This window comes from Eucalyptus grandis, chromosome 6 (assembly GCF_016545825.1).
Source record: "Eucalyptus grandis isolate ANBG69807.140 chromosome 6, ASM1654582v1, whole genome shotgun sequence".
Lineage (NCBI taxonomy): Eukaryota > Viridiplantae > Streptophyta > Magnoliopsida > Myrtales > Myrtaceae > Eucalyptus > Eucalyptus grandis.
In genome coordinates, this window is record NC_052617.1 from 17,289,618 (window position 1) to 17,306,763 (window position 17,146).

General features: G+C 39.2%; 1 protein-coding gene and 1 pseudogene across 1 annotated transcript; both read left to right on the plus strand.

The window, feature by feature from the left end:
• The first annotated feature begins 5,275 nt into the window (after window positions 1-5,275).
• Window positions 5,276-11,093, plus strand: LOC104448670 (protein NARROW LEAF 1). Its single transcript, XM_039315681.1, is given in 11 exon segments — window positions 5,276-5,588; window positions 6,328-6,675; window positions 6,677-6,914; window positions 7,043-7,186; window positions 8,641-8,881; window positions 9,463-9,543; window positions 9,546-9,737; window positions 9,740-9,784; window positions 9,787-9,963; window positions 10,504-10,590; window positions 10,593-11,093. Coding segments are annotated over 10 exon segments (1,803 nt in total). The 5' UTR covers window positions 5,276-5,588; window positions 6,328-6,424; the 3' UTR covers window positions 10,940-11,093.
• Window positions 11,094-13,188: 2,095 nt separating this feature from the next.
• LOC120294657 lies at window positions 13,189-16,887 on the plus strand (annotated as a pseudogene).
• Window positions 16,888-17,146: the final 259 nt, after the last annotated feature.

Consider the following 17,146-nt stretch of genomic DNA (forward strand, 5'->3'; position numbering starts at 1 on the left):
AAGTCATTTATCAAAAAATAGAGAATTCAAATACGTTCGACACGTTATATATTAAATATATATTTTTATATATAAATGCAAAAAAGAGAGCATATAATTAATATATACTAAAAATTAATCTAACATTTGTTAATATCATTCATTATTTTAATTTGACAGAGATTAAACGAGAAATTCAAAAAATTGCAAACACAAAAGAGTTAATAAGAACTCGCTTCCTACCCAGGTTCTTTTTTTTGTTGTTGGTAACCCGAGAACCGCCGTACAGCCGGTGACGTAAACCCGGGGCGGCACTGCAGGAACCCACCTCCCACGACATCACAGGTAAGGCGTGCAATGCGCAAGCCGGGAGTCGAACCTCCTCCTTTCTGCAATTAGAGGGGGAAAGGCCCAAGCCAGCGCACCCACAAGCGAGGTGGGTCCTACCCAAGTTCTTTTATCGTACGGTAGGATAGAAAATGGGACGTGCCCCTTTTGCAATACAAGGCCGGATTCCATCGATCACTTATTTTTTGGATGTCGCATCTCAACAGGCCTTGCTTTTTTTTGGGCAGCTAGATGTAATCTCTCCTGGCGAAATAGGTCTTGGTCGAACGATCTCCAATGAGCTATGAAGTATCTTTCAAGCAAGGATTTTTATCACTGCATTGCCCGTTTCTCTTTTGGTGCACTTTGCCATGGGATTTGGAAGATAAGGAATAGTATTCTATTTAGAGACCATACTTTGGTGGTTCCGGCCTTGAAAAACCACCTCATTAAGATCATTAGGGATAAGGCCTTGACGTTTAGGAACGTTGTGGATAATCTAAGAAATAGGAGGTTTCAGCGCAGTTGGGGAATTGACCCATCCATTTTCTATTCTAGGGTTCCGGAGCCTCCTCTTTAGCGATTTCTTCATGGTTGTTGATGTTGTTGCTGGCGCCTCGCTATGGTTTGCTTCGCTGAGTTGGGCATCTTCCCCTCTCATGGTTGTGTTCCTTTGGAGGCGAAGGTTGGGCTGTTTCAACATTTTCCTTGGAGGTCTACTGGCAGCTGGTGTGGTTGGCTGGGAGTTTTGGTAGTTGGAGTTAGCTTTGTCTTCGAAGGTTACTCGAGGATGCTCCGACCGCTGGCGGTTCCTTCCCTCCTGTCTCCTTCTTTGTTGTCAGTGCTTTGCTTGTTTCTTGCCACTGTTTTTGGCTGTTTCTCATTGCCGTTTTAGTGGCTGTGTGAGCCGTTGTTTTGGCTTTCTTTTGTTTCATCCTAACACCCTTCCACTCGCCATGACTCCTTGTCATTCTGAGTGTAAGTTTTGGTGTCGGGTTCACTTCTTGTATAGTTTGGTTAAAGCTCAATATAATTCTCACTTTTACCCAAAAAAAAAAAAGAGTTAACTCGAAGGAACATATCCTGTTTTTTTATACTTGTCGTAGGATTAGTGAGATTTCTTATAGTCCTAGACAGAGTTTAAAGTTCCTGATAGAGACTAGCTTGGAGCTCCTTTGCAAAATAAGGTTTGAGAAAAATGAAAATCCAAGACAAGAACTCTCGAAGTACAACCAAAAGAAAAGGAAATCACTAAATTTACCATGGAAAATGTGAGAGATAACTCACAAGCCAATGACATAGACCAAAGGAGATAACTTACAGGGCGACGCTTGCGAGAGGCGGAAAGAAGCAAAAAAATCACTACTTTGAGTCTGCTGTCAAGAATCTCGTGAATCATACAAATATTGGGTATCTTTTGCTTCATCCTTATCAATCTTTCTACCATGAGCCAAGCCAACTACCCCCAATTAGGTCATGAAATCACTAATCCCAAACTAGCAAAAAGATGGAATTTCCTAATCGGGTCTCATTCCGAAAGTAACGAAACTACTTGAATTCCAAGTTTCAATCAAATTTGACTCCTTAGGCAAACATTGACCTTGTCTAACATTTTTCCCAGATACAACCACACAATGACATGGGATCTCCTAGAAAGGGCCATCAGACAACATAGTTGGGTAAGTTTGCACATGACAAGCGACCCTCCAAGAAAATTCCAAACCCAATTAGTCAAATCAAGTTGCGAAATGGGTACATAAACACACCTGGAGGAGATGAGTTCAGGGTGAGTTTTTTTGGGGCGGAGGCGGCTGCGGCAACTAGTGGGGCGGGCCACAAGGGTGGCGAAGCGATGCTGGCGAGAGGAGTGATGTCGGCGAGAAGAGGGACGTTCCATCATCACTCACCGAAGGTCAAAACTCATAAGTGGGAAACTCAAGAGTGAGAATTTTATTCTTTCCCTTTAATTTTGTTATTTTAATTATTTTTTCATATTTTTACATTTTGATCCCTCAAATATTGAAATTTTTTAAAATTGACCATATGCTTGTCGAAATTTCGTGTCGAGAAGAGTTGACCACGTGTCGAAAAGTGTCAAGAGTGTATCAAACACGTATTGGAGTATCGGACATGACACAAAAGCTTTCGGAGAGTGTCGATGCTCATAGGCCATAACACAATTAACTGTATTGTTTAAAAAAAAACAAAAAACAATTCAAGGGGCAATAATGATAAAGAACACACAATGATCCCTAATTATTTAATTTAAATTATCGATGAATTGTTCAAAAGGGAAATGAGAAGGAGGAACATTATTATAGCTTCATTTTCGTATCATATAGAGAATATAGATAGAGAGAGCACTAGTAGATGCCAAAGAAGAAAGAAAGAAAGAAAAAAAGAAAGAACGAAAGAAATAGAGTCTAATTTGCAAAAAAGATAAAAGTGCCATAATTTTTGTATTTCGATACCAAATCTTTTTGCTGGATCACTTTAGTGCCATCTTTGGAAAAAAAAAATGACTACTACAATGCCAATTGCGATTTAGGATACAAAAAATCCAACATTGCAATTTTGGTTTTGATATAACAATATTACTTTCCAATAATGTTCAAAGTAGTTATTTATATGTAGAGAGAGAGAGAGAGATATGAAATCCGTTATAAATTAATGGTACTTAAAGAAGAATATGATCGTTATATAGTCATTATAAAATAATGAATAGTTTATGAAAAAATAAATCCAATATTATAAAAGCACGTTATAAAGCCGTCATATTACTGTTATAAAACGATTATAAAAATGATGATTTTCATAATGGTCATAATTTTTAATAAATATTTCAAAATTGCCAAAATATCTAATAAATTCAGTGTTTTGGATTATAAGGTGGCGTCACTGCCCCATACTTAGCAAGCTGGTGGTCCTTGCCGGGTATGTGAGGGTGGCGATGCTGGTGCGGTGACCGGCCCCAACCCACAAGTGCAGCAAATTCTGAGCGCACCATTTGAGCCTGAACATGAAGGGAAGACCAGAGAGAAGAGTAGATCGTGAACCAGATGGGCAGCAACCACGAGCATCGAAGTTCCTAATTTGAACACTTGATACCTAAAGTGAATGATTTCAGTTTGAAAAATGGAGAAGGAAAAATCGTGAGATAAAGAAGAAAAAACAGGGGAAGCAAAGCGGTGGAGGAGGCCATCATTTGCCGCCGTCACTCCAAGTGATTCTCTGTCACAGACCAGAGAAGGAGTCGCCGACACGTGCGTGACCAGAATCTCTGTTTGTCCCCGCCTTTGACTTTGCTCGCAATCTTCCCACGGAGCGTCCCACCTCCGAAGGATCGCTCGGCGCGAGGAACAACGTCGATGACCTTGAAGCGGCGAACGGACGGCGAGATGACCGTCGTCGCTTGCTTAAAAAGTAGAGAGAGTCGCTGGAATTTCCAAGTTGACTACGTCGAAATAAACATTTAACGATCAAAGTCACCACAAACTCTTAATTATATTTATTATGATACATTTACTTTAATTTTTTTTTATGACACCAAAAATCTTACACTTATACATATGTGACACATTTATCATTTATTAGTATTTTGTCAATAAAAATTATTAAAATCTGCCTAAATGCTAAAAAACAAACGATGTTAACATGGTACACACATGACTTAAGTAAAAAAAAAATGACATTGTTTTAATTGGAGAATAGAATATTGACATAAGGTAGATGTGTCAAATTTGAGGTTTTAAATGTCAAAAAAATATAGCGTTAATGGGTCATGGTTGGCATAGTTTATGATTTTTTATATCACAGAAAAAGCTTAGATATTGTATCACAGTAGACATAATTTGGGATTTTTTTGTAACTTTTTTCCAACATTTAGTTACAGATGTCACCTTGGACTTTTGGCTGGAATTTATCACCAAAGACACTATAATGATTGTTTTTTCTTCAATTTAGTATAAATGATCCAACAAAAATTATGACAACAAAAATTATGACATCAAAGTAAGTATTGTATGAAAATTATGGCACCTGTTATATCTCTTTTCCCTCTAATATGCTTAGAGAGTTCAAGCTTGTATATCTAAAAAACCAAGTGCATATGGTATGTGCGTTATGCTTCATTGAACATATTTGGAACTTCTATAGTGTTAATGAGCTATCCACAAATTCAATGAAAATAAGGTTTCATGTTCCCAAGCCGCATATGTAGCACAGTAGTAAGATGCATGCGCTTTGGAGGCGCTATGCTAATGCAATCCTTTGTATTTCTACTTTGTAGTTGTTCATTCAACATCCACATTTCATATCTCCATCCCTCAAATTCACGAAGAAAAAAGACGAATACTATTGAACAAATGAAAATCCTAATGACCGCATAGAAAAACGCAGCTCATTCAAATTAAACACATCACGCAAATCTAGTTTCTCAATCGAATATGTATCTCTCATTCATTTCTCTATGAGTCGAGTCTAGCAACAAATGAAAAAAGAATAAAAAAGAAAAGGAAAAAGTTTATAAGTATAAAAAAATGTAAAATAATAGTCCATTCAGTGATCATTGATCAAAATTAGCTAAAAAGATTATATCGACTAATCGTTAAATGTTTAAAACTAAATGGATTAAGTTAAAAATTTCAAAAGCGGACCGACACTTATATAATTCGTTCAGGGCAATTTTTTAAAAAGAGAATCTTTTGGTACATATAATAATGGCGGCAAGTCCTCCATGCAACAACCATATATAGTGAAAAGCAGAAGATGTCAGGGGTGGACAAGATGGGAAAGGGCTTAATCAAATCGAATAGAATCAATCAAAAAGCGAAACTTACGCAGTGGGGGCCCCGATTGGCTGATCAGGAGCCGTATCGTGAGCCCCGCCGCACTGTACAACTCCTCCCGTGAACGAAACGAAATCAGCACTGTTCCTCCTCCTCCTCCTCCTCCTCCTCCTGCCCCCTCTCTCTCTCTCCTCCGTCTTTCCAAGTTCCGACATCCGTAAAAGCAGCTTCTTTTACATATCTATGTATATATTATATCACATTATATTATATTATATGGCGAAGAAAAGTAGCTTTAAGCATTGAGGGAGCTCTCTGTATACCCGGAGAGCCATGGACAGGCGGGCACTGATGATGCCCAGGGCGTGGCGACAAATGGGCTACACGCCCCCGCACTCATTGACGAATTTCTTATTGCGAAAGCCACGAATGGAGAGGAGCAACATGCTTTGAATGAGCACCCGGGGCTTGCCTTTTTTCCTTGTATTCGATCGAGTGAGTAGTAGTCCTCCCCTTCCTCTTCTCCGCACTTTCGCCGTTCGGATTCTGCTGCGTCGCCTTTGCCCCTTTGCCATCGCGGGTCGCGGTGGTGGTACCGGCTCTGCTTCCGAGACCGTTCTGGGCTCGCTGTCTTTTTGGGTTCTCTTTTTTGGGTCGTGTAAGAAGCTTCACTTGGTGAACTGGAGTGTTTCCCTGTTTCCTAGGGCTTTTGGTCTCGCCTTAGCTTCACCGGTTCCGAGAGTTGTGTCTGCAGTTGGTTTGAGTGGGAAGGTGGAATGTTTTGCTTTCGGTGGTGCATTTTGTAGTAGAAGGCTGAGCTGTATCTGATTTCTTTTTCTTTTTCTTTTTTTTGTGTTCTTTTTCCCCCATATCTCTTGGGTTGCGAAATGAAGCTGGCAATCAGCACGCTTCCCTTCGTGGGTACTTGCAATTTGTCCGTATATAATCTTTTAACACTTTAAAGAGACTTCTGGGTTTCTTGTATTCTCCGTTCTACCCATGCGACCTCTGGCCTATGGATTGACTTTGTGGGAGTTCGCATAGCTTGAGACCTAGGCAGGTACAGCACATTGTGTTGCGATTATCTGATGTGGTTGCTTGGTTTACAGGATAAGTGACTTGTATTATTTTCTTGTGTTTTTGTTGATTCTCGGATGGAAGCTCGTGCTTGTTTTGAATATTGGAACTCTGGCAATTAACTGAAGCTTTGTATGTCTGCTCATCTGTTCTCTAGTCTTCCCATGAGCCTCTGCTCCTGAAGTTATTCCTTCCACACGCTGCGGCATCTCAGTTTGGTTTGCTTAGCTTAGCCTGTGCATCGTGACTGACGGATGGAGCGTACTAAAATGCATCTGAGGGCTGTTTGCTCTGGCTCAACGCCATCAGAAGAGTCGGCTTTAGATCTCGAAAGGAGCTGTTGTAATCATTCTAATTTTCCTTCACTCAGTCCGCCAATGCTCCAACCGTTTGCATCGGCTGGACAGCACTGTGAGAGCAATGCCGCCGCTTACTTCTCATGGCCAAGTCGGTTGAATGATTGTGCTGAGGAGCGTGCGAATTATTTTGCAAATTTGCAGAAAGGGTGCTACCGAAACTCTTGGCCGGTTGCCGAAAGGCCAGCAAGCTAACACATTGCTCGAACTCATGACCATAAGAGCATTTCATAGCAAAATCTTGCGCTGCTACAGTCTTGGCACTGCCATTGGTTTTCGGATTCGACGTGGTGTTTTGACTAACATACCGGCCATTCTCGTATTTGTCTCTAGGAAAGTCCATAAGCAGTGGCTTAGCCCCATCCAATGTCTTCCAACTGCTCTAGAGGTCAGAGAAGTATATTTGATCATTTGTCCTTCTCCATTTTCATTGAGGGGTAGGAAAGGTGAAAATTTGTCACCTCCTCCTTTTTCTGTCAAGTTGTAAATAAAAATTTCAGTGCAACCTTTAATCAGGGACCTGGAGGGGTGTGGTGTGATGTTGATGTGGTTGAGTTTTCATACTTTGGTGCACCTGAGCCAGCTCCTAAAGAGCAGTTATACACTGAGATTGTGGATGACTTGCGTGGAGGTGATCCATGCATTGGTTCAGGCTCACAGGTAGTTTCTGCGCCTTCCCAACATATAAATGAATCTGAATCTAGATGGAAAAATATCCTGTATTTTACTTTTTTTTTATAAACTATTAAAGATTAGAAGATATTCACTTCTCTTACTCTGAATTGAGGTTTTTTGTTTGAGTAATTCAATTTGGTTCTGTTATATCTTTATAGTGGATTGAGATTATGTCTTTATTTTTTTTTTTTGTGATACAATTTCTCTTCTATTTGTCTAGGCAACTTGCTAGACTGAAATCTGATGAATGCTAGAGTCACATGCATTGAGTTTTGAGTTTTTAAAATCTTGTGTATTACTTTTGAGATTTTCTTTTTTTTTTTGGCTGGGAACAGCATTAGGGTTCTAAGTGGCAGTTAATATTTTGATTGCATGAAGGTAATCGTCCTAGTGATTGGCTTGTTAATCTTGGAATTGATGAGTGCTTGGACACAACGTTCTTTCAACTGCTGCCTACAGAATTACTTCATGTTTTATTAGGTCATAAAATAGGGATAGTAGATTCTTGACCTTAATTTTTGTATTTGGTTTTAAGCCCTTTTCCGTACCTTAAAAAAAAAAAAAAGACTTTAAATCATGCGTATAACTTCAGTTACAACTATTTTTTACCTTCATAAGATTTGAGAGAGTCATATATGTAGCTTAATTTTTATGCCACATGGCAAACATGACATGCTGTACCCTCTACTGGTTCCCCATATCTCTTTATAATGCACTGGCTAAAGGACAGGAAGAGAGTTAGGCTGAAGTTGCATGTCGGAGTATCCTTCCTATCTTACGTTGTGAATATCCTCCCTGCTGATTCTAGCAAAACTTCAGATACTTTTACTTTCCTCACATGTCATCCATCTCGATAATTGGCTTTTGGACTCAAATTTCCTTATTTTACTTTCAGTGGCTTGTTCTTGGCTAGATATAATAGATTGTTTGCTTGGATATACAGCCCTATTGGTGTTCCACTGAGATGGAAAAATTATTTTACTAAATTAAGAAATAATAGTAAATTCAAAATGAAGTTGAATGTTAGTACTTATGTACTTTAAACAGATTTAAGGCGTCAGGTATTAATAAACATCACATTGGAAAGGATATATAAAGAAGTTCAGAAACCAACCCAAACAGGCCAATTTTTCAGTTAAATTTGCTGGTAAACAAATGGAGACTCCTGATGATGGGTTTGAATTGGTGGTGGAGAAAACTAGTGAAATTTTTCTTTTATACCAGCTATTTGTTGAACCTGCTGTTGGAAAAGTCACGGGCTATAATTCCTTTCCAGTGAGTGATTTCCTGCTTAATGTGTCTCATCATAGTAGATAGGTAGAGCCTTCTGTCAGTATTGATTCAAGTGTTAGCACTATATTCTACTTTTTAGATTCATATTACCTTAATTTTTCTTTTCAATGTGCTCAAGTTGTTGCTTTATGTCTGTTTTTGCTCAGGTGGCAAGCCAAGAGACATATGGAACCTTGGGTGCCATAGTGAGGAGCCAGACAGGGAGTAGACAAGTTGGCTTTCTCACCAATCGCCATGTTGCTGTTGACTTAGATTATCCAAATCAGAAAATGTTTCATCCTCTGCCTCCAACTCTTGGGCCTGGGGTATACCTAGGTGCTGTTGAGAGGGCAACTTCCTTCATCACAGATGAACTTTGGTATGGCATTTTTGCCGGGATAAATCCAGGTAAAATGACTTGCAGTTGTGAGGTCTGTGCAATGTCTGAAGCATTTGCAGGCAAACTATGTGCATTTCTTTACTTGGGAATGCAACAAATATGTAAATCGTGCCTCTATTTTAGATTTGAGGATGATGTACAGTCTCAGGAGCAATTGGTGGGTGAGTTGTGCTAACTGTTGTAGTGTAACTGCAAACTGGTGAAGCTCTCTTAAATAGTTTTCGGTAAAACAGGATGACTTATGGTCAGTCATAATCTAATACAGGGGACAGGTGTCTGAACTGGAACCTGGAAAACTAATTGGGCCAATTGATAAATTCATATTACTGATACAAATAGTCGATCGAATGTGAGCTTGGAGAGATCTTGGGCACGGGTTTGCAATTTGGCTATTCATGAAGCAACGTTCCTAGGGTGCTACGCGAACACTTTTATTGAATCAGTGTGAAAACCTATGTTGCCTGTTCAATATGATCTTGATGAGTTTCATCCTAGATTAGGAGCTGTTAGTTTGATCCAATGGACATTGATTGAGATATTCTTCTAGTATTCTTTGTGTGCATTAACTAATGAGGCTTCCTACTTCCAGAGACATTTGTGAGAGCTGATGGGGCATTCATTCCTTTCGCTGATGATTTTGACATGTCCACTGTTACTACATCCGTAAGGGGCATGGGGAAATTGGTGATGTCAAGATTATAGATTTGCAGGCTCCAATAGGTAGCATAATTGGGAGGCAAGTGATGAAGGTTGGGAGAAGTTCTGGCCTGACCACTGGAACAGTTTTGGCTTATGCTCTTGAGTACAATGATGAGAAAGGGATCTGCTTTTTAACTGACTTCCTTGTTGTGGGAGAGAATCAACAAACTTTGATCTCGAAGGAGACAGTGGAAGTCTCATAATATTGAAGGGTGAGGCAGTGGGAAACCACGGCCCATTGGGATTATCTGGGGAGGAACGGCTAATAGGGGACGGCTAAAACTAAAAGTTGGCCAGCCTCCAGAAAATTGGACCAGCGGAGTAGATCTTGGACGTCTCCTCAATCTTCTTGAACTTGATCTAATAACAACCAATGAGGGCTGAAAGGTTTGTCATTTGGCAGTATAATACATTGGCACCTTACCATTTTTTATTTTTATTTTTGGTCAAAGGCACCTTTCCATTTTACTGGCTCATATTTGTATGGATCTTGAATTTAGCTGTAATGTTTTCTTACTTTATCAAAGATTAAAAGAAAAATACCGTCTTGTTTCAAGGAACACTTGTTTTATGAACCTAAAGTTGGACAGCATTCCCAGTAAGACTGGGTTGCATCTTTTAGGAAAGGTGTTCTTTTGTTTCTCTTTTGGCCAGAATTTTAAGAAATAGAAATGGTTGTTCTTCAGAAAGAGAGACAAAAACATCTCAGTTGGGCAGAGTACTAAATCAATGTTGGAATTCCATTATTTTACTAATAAAGATCCACGGCACTTTATCATGAAAATGCGGGTAACTGCTCGGGAACCCTTGAAGACACATGGTAAAAATACACATGCAAAAAGCTGGTGTACTGTTGATGGTTGAATGCTTAATAGCTCTTCGGGTTTATTCATAGTTTTCTTATGCATATTTGCTTTCCCTGGGTTCACAGTGGCAGTGCAAGAACAAAGAGCTGCCTCAGCAACAGCAATTGGCTCAACTGTTGGTGACTCATCGCCCCAGATGGCATCACGGGTAAGGAAAAAATTGATGAGAAACTAGATTCCCTTGGTCTTCAGATAGAGCACATCCCTCTGGAAGTAGAACCGAGCAGCTCTGAGATGAATCCATCCCTGATGGATCCCGACTTCACTATAGAAGATGGAATCAAGGTTGGTCCAAGCATTGAACACGAGTTTATTCCTCCAAGCTTCTGTAGACGGTCTCCACTCCATCAGAACAATCTGTCCGACAAAATGGTTTCTCAGAATCTATCGTCACTGAGAAACAACTGCGATGAAGATATTTGTGTCTCATTGCAGTTGGGTGACACCGAGGCCAAGAGGAAACGTTCCGATGCATGTAGTGAGACTGGAGATCTGAAATGACATTGTACATCTCCATTCGCATCTTAAAACCATGGTGCGAATCTTTAATCTCTGACTCTGCACTTTTTAATTGAACTGCGTCGATTTGTGGGTCAAGACCAAGTAGTGGCTTTAAATAAGTGAGATGGTGTGGCGAAGCCCATTGCCATCGGTATAGCAGCTCAGAGAAATGCTTAGAAAGTAGACCGAGAAAACAAGTCGACATTCCCGAACACGACTGGAGGAAGAGCCACGTTATGATTGTGCGAGCCTCAGACAGGAGATCAGTAAATTTTTAAGCATTGACTGTGGCATATGCCACTGCAATTTGCATACATGTCTGAACAGATGCCAAGCTCAACGTATCCTCCGGGGGTGATGGCGGTAACAAACGATAACAGGATTATGATCGGTACGTTGGGCCATCACAGTGTGACGGCATAAACAGAAAGCATGGCGGGTTAACAGTGGAATTTCTTGCAAATTAATCATTATGTTCCTTCATTGTTGCTCCATCAACGATTTTGATGCAAGCTTTTAATCATTAATGACTTGTTTTGAGTGTTTCCGTAATCTACTGCGGACGAGGATGAAAGTATGTCCAGAGCAAGTTTGGTAGATGAAACAGCACGGTGGAGATGGGGGTGGCAAGACCAAGATAAAAGTTCCCTAATTGGTCCCTAAATTGTCATGATTTGTTTAATTTGATCCTCAAACTGATAAATCGGTATGATCAAAGCATCAGAATTGTGAGTTTTCCGATCGAGGTTCAAGAGGGTCTCCGATTTTGACAAATTTTAATGACATGTTTGTCGATGCAAGAAAGAAGGAATAATGTGAGAAAAAAATTTGGTGTCATGGTTGGGTTCCTTCTAGCTTGCCATTTCAAGCAAAACGCGGCAATATCCCATTTATAAAATTTAGGTTGCGACAATTTATGGCACTTTAAAGTTCATTTACAACTGGATAAAAGTCATTATGGCCTTTAGGATTTTTCTTGCATTATGAAAAACTACTTGCACAAAAGGTAATAATGAAATTAAAAGCATTTTGCGGATAAAAGTTGCTTAATTTGCAAAATCAAACGAGTAATTTATGAAAGGAGAAGGTATTTTACAAACCCTAAAAGTAATTTGCAAGCTTTATTTATCTTTTTTGATACGACATGCAATATTACTACGGAAAACCTTATAATTGAACAGGTAATTTACAAAACCAAAAGGTATCTTATGAACTCTATTTACCATTTCAATCCAACATGAATACTATTGAAAATGATTACGAAGAAGAAACTTAACTTGGGCAAAGTATCAAAAGGGTAATTTAAAAAACTTAATCTAAAAATTTATGATGTAATCCGCAATTTATTTGAAAAAGGAAATTTACGGTACTTAAGATTATTTTACAATCAATCTGCACATACTTTACTAGCAAAAGGTAACTTATGAATATTATTTATCAACTATGATACAATATGAAATATTACTGCAATTACTTTACAAAAGGGGAATTCTGAAACAAAAGATTATTTCACAGACCTCGAAGAGTAGTATGCAAACTATATTTATAAAATTACCATGCCAAACGGACAATCACTATTTAATGAACAATAGGTCATTTACAAACCAAAAATATTCTACAATTTTTTTATTTTATTTACTGAGTGGTTGGACTGTCATAATATGAAATCTATAGCTAAAGTACTTGTCATAAAAAAAGAAATTATGAAACACATAGAAACCGATTTACGATCAATTTAGGCTAATCACAATATGTAAAAGTAAGTCACTGATCAAAAACCTAACGAACTCCTTCAAGAAATCATTTCATATAAGCTAAATTAATATTTTTAACGAAAATTATGACAATTGTTAGCATAACTTTACTCTAACAACCGTAAATTCCATTTTGAAATCGATTTTCCAATCAATTCGTTCAATTTCAATTACGAGAACATATAATTTCTTGTTATAGATGACAATGATTTATACCGATCAAAATTATTGGAACAGTAATCAAAGACAATATTAAAGTAATCGATTTAAAAACTCAAGAATTTGATTGTATGTATTACAAGTCAGACATCTCGAGAAAAATCATGCAAGTGAAGACATTTTTTTGGCCTCCCCTCAGAAGAATGTGAAAGAGGAAGACGTTTTTCCGAGTTCTTGTTTTTCTCTCCCTTTCAAAAGGAAGAGGGGGAAAAAGCGAACTTGAACGGAACCCACAATCGATCACGGAGCACACTTCGAATGTGGGACGAATCCCTCTCTCCTCTGATTTCTGCCAAGCCCTAATCTTCAATCTGCTTCTTGTCATCTTGAACGGTCAAAAGCTGTGATTTTTACCTGTTCTGGCTCAATCAGCCAAAAGGGTAAGCTTCCTTCCTTCCTTCCTTCCTCTGCTCCTATCTTTTCTGCTGTTGAAATCAGCAGTCATGAGCTAAAATTTCCTGGGTTATGCCACTGCTGTGCGTATCGAGACTGGCAATTCAACTTCAACTTCGGGGTTTGAGTTTTCCGAGATTTCTTGCGCAGAAACGACGATTGTGTGCCTCGGAAAATTTGTTGGGTTTACGTTTCCTTGGGTTTCGTGGTCGTTAATTGTGTTATGGAAATGATTTCAGGCAGCTGATTTTCGAATGCTATCCTGCTGCTGGAATTGATGAGAAGATGAAGATGCTTTTGGGAGAGGTTTGAAATTTTTTATCCCTTTGTTCTCCAACAATTGTCATTCGCTTCTGAGTTTAAATGGGTAGGAGTTAGTTGTTTGACGATTTATAATGGGACATGGGACATGGGCTTTGGTAGAAAAATGAATTAGAGTCGAAGGACTAGTTTAATAGGAGCAACCTCTGCTGCTTCAGATATGTGCTATATGAATGGAGCAAGAAGACCAAGAGGAGTGCACATTCTGTATAGAATTTGAAGAAATTCTTTTCTTGTAGGAGCTCAGTCAATGAAGATGAGTGCACATAGGCTTGGCTTGACAATGCTTATGAGGAAAGGCATTTACAAATGAATGGTGTAGTGGGACACGTCCCCCTCGACTCTACCCAGGGACACAAGAAAGATTTAGCCCTATCTTTTACTTCAGAGTAGTGCTATTTTGATGGGGATGTATCGCTGTTAAGATAATTCACTGATAAATATGCAATTTCTCTGTGGGGTTGACACTTTTTATTTGGGGAGAACTGTTAGGAAAGTCTTGAAGTGAAGTGATGGCAAATAATGGTTTCATATTTGCTTACTTGCTGGGTGGTTGTTTTACCCTTCATGTTCATGTCATTGAGGAGGGATGGTCATGCAACTTTTGTGAGAAATTGACGCCCTCCGTGTGTGTGTTTTGTCAATAGGTTCAGAGTTCCTCCTGTCCTTAAAGGTATCTTGGAGCATTTCATGGCAGGCAATGGCCTGCCATCCTGGGCCGTGTGAAACTTGCTGATCTTGTACCTTCCGAAGGGCTCCTACTGATTCCTACAAAATTTCTGTCTCGACCCTGTCACACACTCGCTCAATATTCTGCTGCAGTTATTCAATTTTCAACTAGTGATGGGGCTCTTTTGAGATCTGGTTTAGATTCTGCTCGCCTTTATTTCCATCAAAGAGCGTCATACCCTGGTAGCGATATGATTCACACCAATGAAACTCGTGAGTGGTGCAAGACGTCTGGTTACTATGCAGATCCTCAGTTGTGGCAAGAAAGTTATGATTACAGACCTGGCCTAACACCCATTGACCCAAACACAATGGAATTACCACCAGCAGGTCTTCCAGACGTATTTTCTCTTCTGGGAAAAGCAGCTAGGGATATCTTGGATGCCATCAGTTTCTACCTAAATTTGCGGAGCTCTCCTTTCTCTGAAATTCTCGATAATGTCCCTTTGAGAAGTCGGGAAATATCATCCTCGGTATTGTCTGTTTGCTGTCATGCAAGGCCATCATTTCAAGGAGCACAACACCTAGTTTGATAAATCAAGATGATGGCCAATCAGTTATGTTTTCTGATAATGATCAGCAGATTGAAAAAAAGTTTAATAACTCTTATGAAATCAGATAAAGTAGGTTTACATGTAAGAGACTTTCAAGGCCGATGGGTTCTTGTGGATGGAGACCTTGGACCCCAGGAAGCAGTTGTTTTCCCTGGACTTGCACTTTATCAAGCAACAGCTGGCTATGTGAATCCAGCTCTGCTTAAAACAGATATCACTAACATGCAGGCTAACATGTATGGAAGGTGTTCATTGGCTTTCAAGCTCATGCCTAAGTCAATGACCAGTCTTAGCTGCTCTGAGATGAGAGCAGCTGGTCATGGGTTGAAGCTCAATTCCAGCTTCCAGTACCAGTTGATGATTTCATGCAAAGATCCCACCCAACAGATCAGCTCCTCAACAGGCATAGTCTCCAAAGTTTTAACTTCCCTACAGCTCAAGATGGTATGAACTATGAAAATTTAGACTACTTATTAAGTTTCAGCTACTTTATGGCTGAACTTGGAACTCATGAATTTAACAAACTGATAATTGAAGTTGTTTAATAGTTGTTGTTACTCTTCATTTCATTTCTTGCTCAAGATTTTCTCCCCTGTAGCTTAAGGCTTATGCTTTCTCATTCCTTTCAAAGTGAACACAAATAAATCAACTATATAACAAACCAAATAATGTATATCGGTATCAACTTCTTGCTGTTAATTATGATGATACTTCTGTAGATAGCCATGTTCTCCACTGTTTAAATAATTCATATACCTTTAATCATCCTGGCAATCTGTTGTTACTGCACGAACTTTGAAGTGGATACTGCCTTGATGAAATGCATCAAGTTTTACTTGACTTCATATGTGCTTGAGTTGTTGTGCTTATAATCAATGGACCTTATTTTAGGTTTTTGTCGCCTTGTTGATTTTTTGTATGGACAATCTTGACGTTGACTGCTGCTTGTGTGAATGCTCTTAGTGAGAGGTTTTTAACAGCAGGTCCTTGGATCGATGAAATGCTGGTACAGGATCTGTGAAGCCCTTGATGAGACGGAAGAAGAATAGCTCTAAATGCAAGCCACTCCACCTTCCAAAAGATTGCGCCTTGAAGCTCAAAGAGTTTTGAAGGAAAGAGTTCAGGACATCGCAGATAAAAGGGGCATCAAGCTGAGGTTCTGTACCTTGAAGGACTGCGAGACTCATGTTCACTCATTAGATAGCCCTTGTGCAAATATAAGAATGGAAATTGGGTGGCCACCAGGAGTTCCATTTGTCCACCCCCACGATCTACCTAATAAAGCAAAGGTTGAATTTCTGAAAGCATATGAACCTGGGTGGACAGCGACTAATGATACAGAGTTAAGTCTCACTGAACCTGGGCAGATCAATCAACATTCAGCTGATTTTAACTGTAACTCTTCTGCCATGTTTCATGCTCACATGTTAGTTTATCATGTTCATAATTAAGTAGTCAGTTCTTTGTTTAGTTAGAGTACGGGCTATGTATGCCATTTATAAGATTAATTTGGTTGCCTTCAAAGTGACTACCTGCTCATGCACTCAATATACGTGTAGCAAATGAATGTGTAGTCATCTTTCTCAGAATGCTCTGTGAATTGATATTTGTCTGCATGATGTTATTTTTCCTTTTCGGCTCAAAATAATTTGGGGAAGGAGCATTTTAGTGATGAAATTTAACTGGAACTGTCATGTCTCTTTCTTTCTTTAATTAACATTTGCAAGGGAACTAATTAGGAGGCTCTCATCAGTCAAAACACATTTTGATACAGAACATTCAGATTGAAGAGACATCTATTAAACAAAGGGTATTGATGCTGTTATGATGTAAATACCGATGTTAAATGACTTTGCATTGGTCTTCTCGAGAAAAAGTTGCCTATGTTATGCATATATTCAGTCAATGGCTTGTCCTGTCTAATGTGATGTTAGGGTTCTCATACAAATATTTGGACCATCTGGCAATTGCATTTCTTCTTTTTCCTCAGTTTCTACTAACTGAACATGAAGTTACCTTGAACTCTGCAGGAACCCCTCTCCATAGTTTCTGCTGTGGCCACCAGCTGCAAGCCTGCAATTAACTTGTGATCTCCTTTGTGATTGATACAGACTAGTTTCTAGCTTTAACTGGTGATTCCAGATGACATGGTGACCGCTCCGTCAGAATTTTATCTTTGCATCCTGAGTTTTATTGCTGCTCTTGCGGCCTCAGGAATGCAACTTCTCAAGAGATTA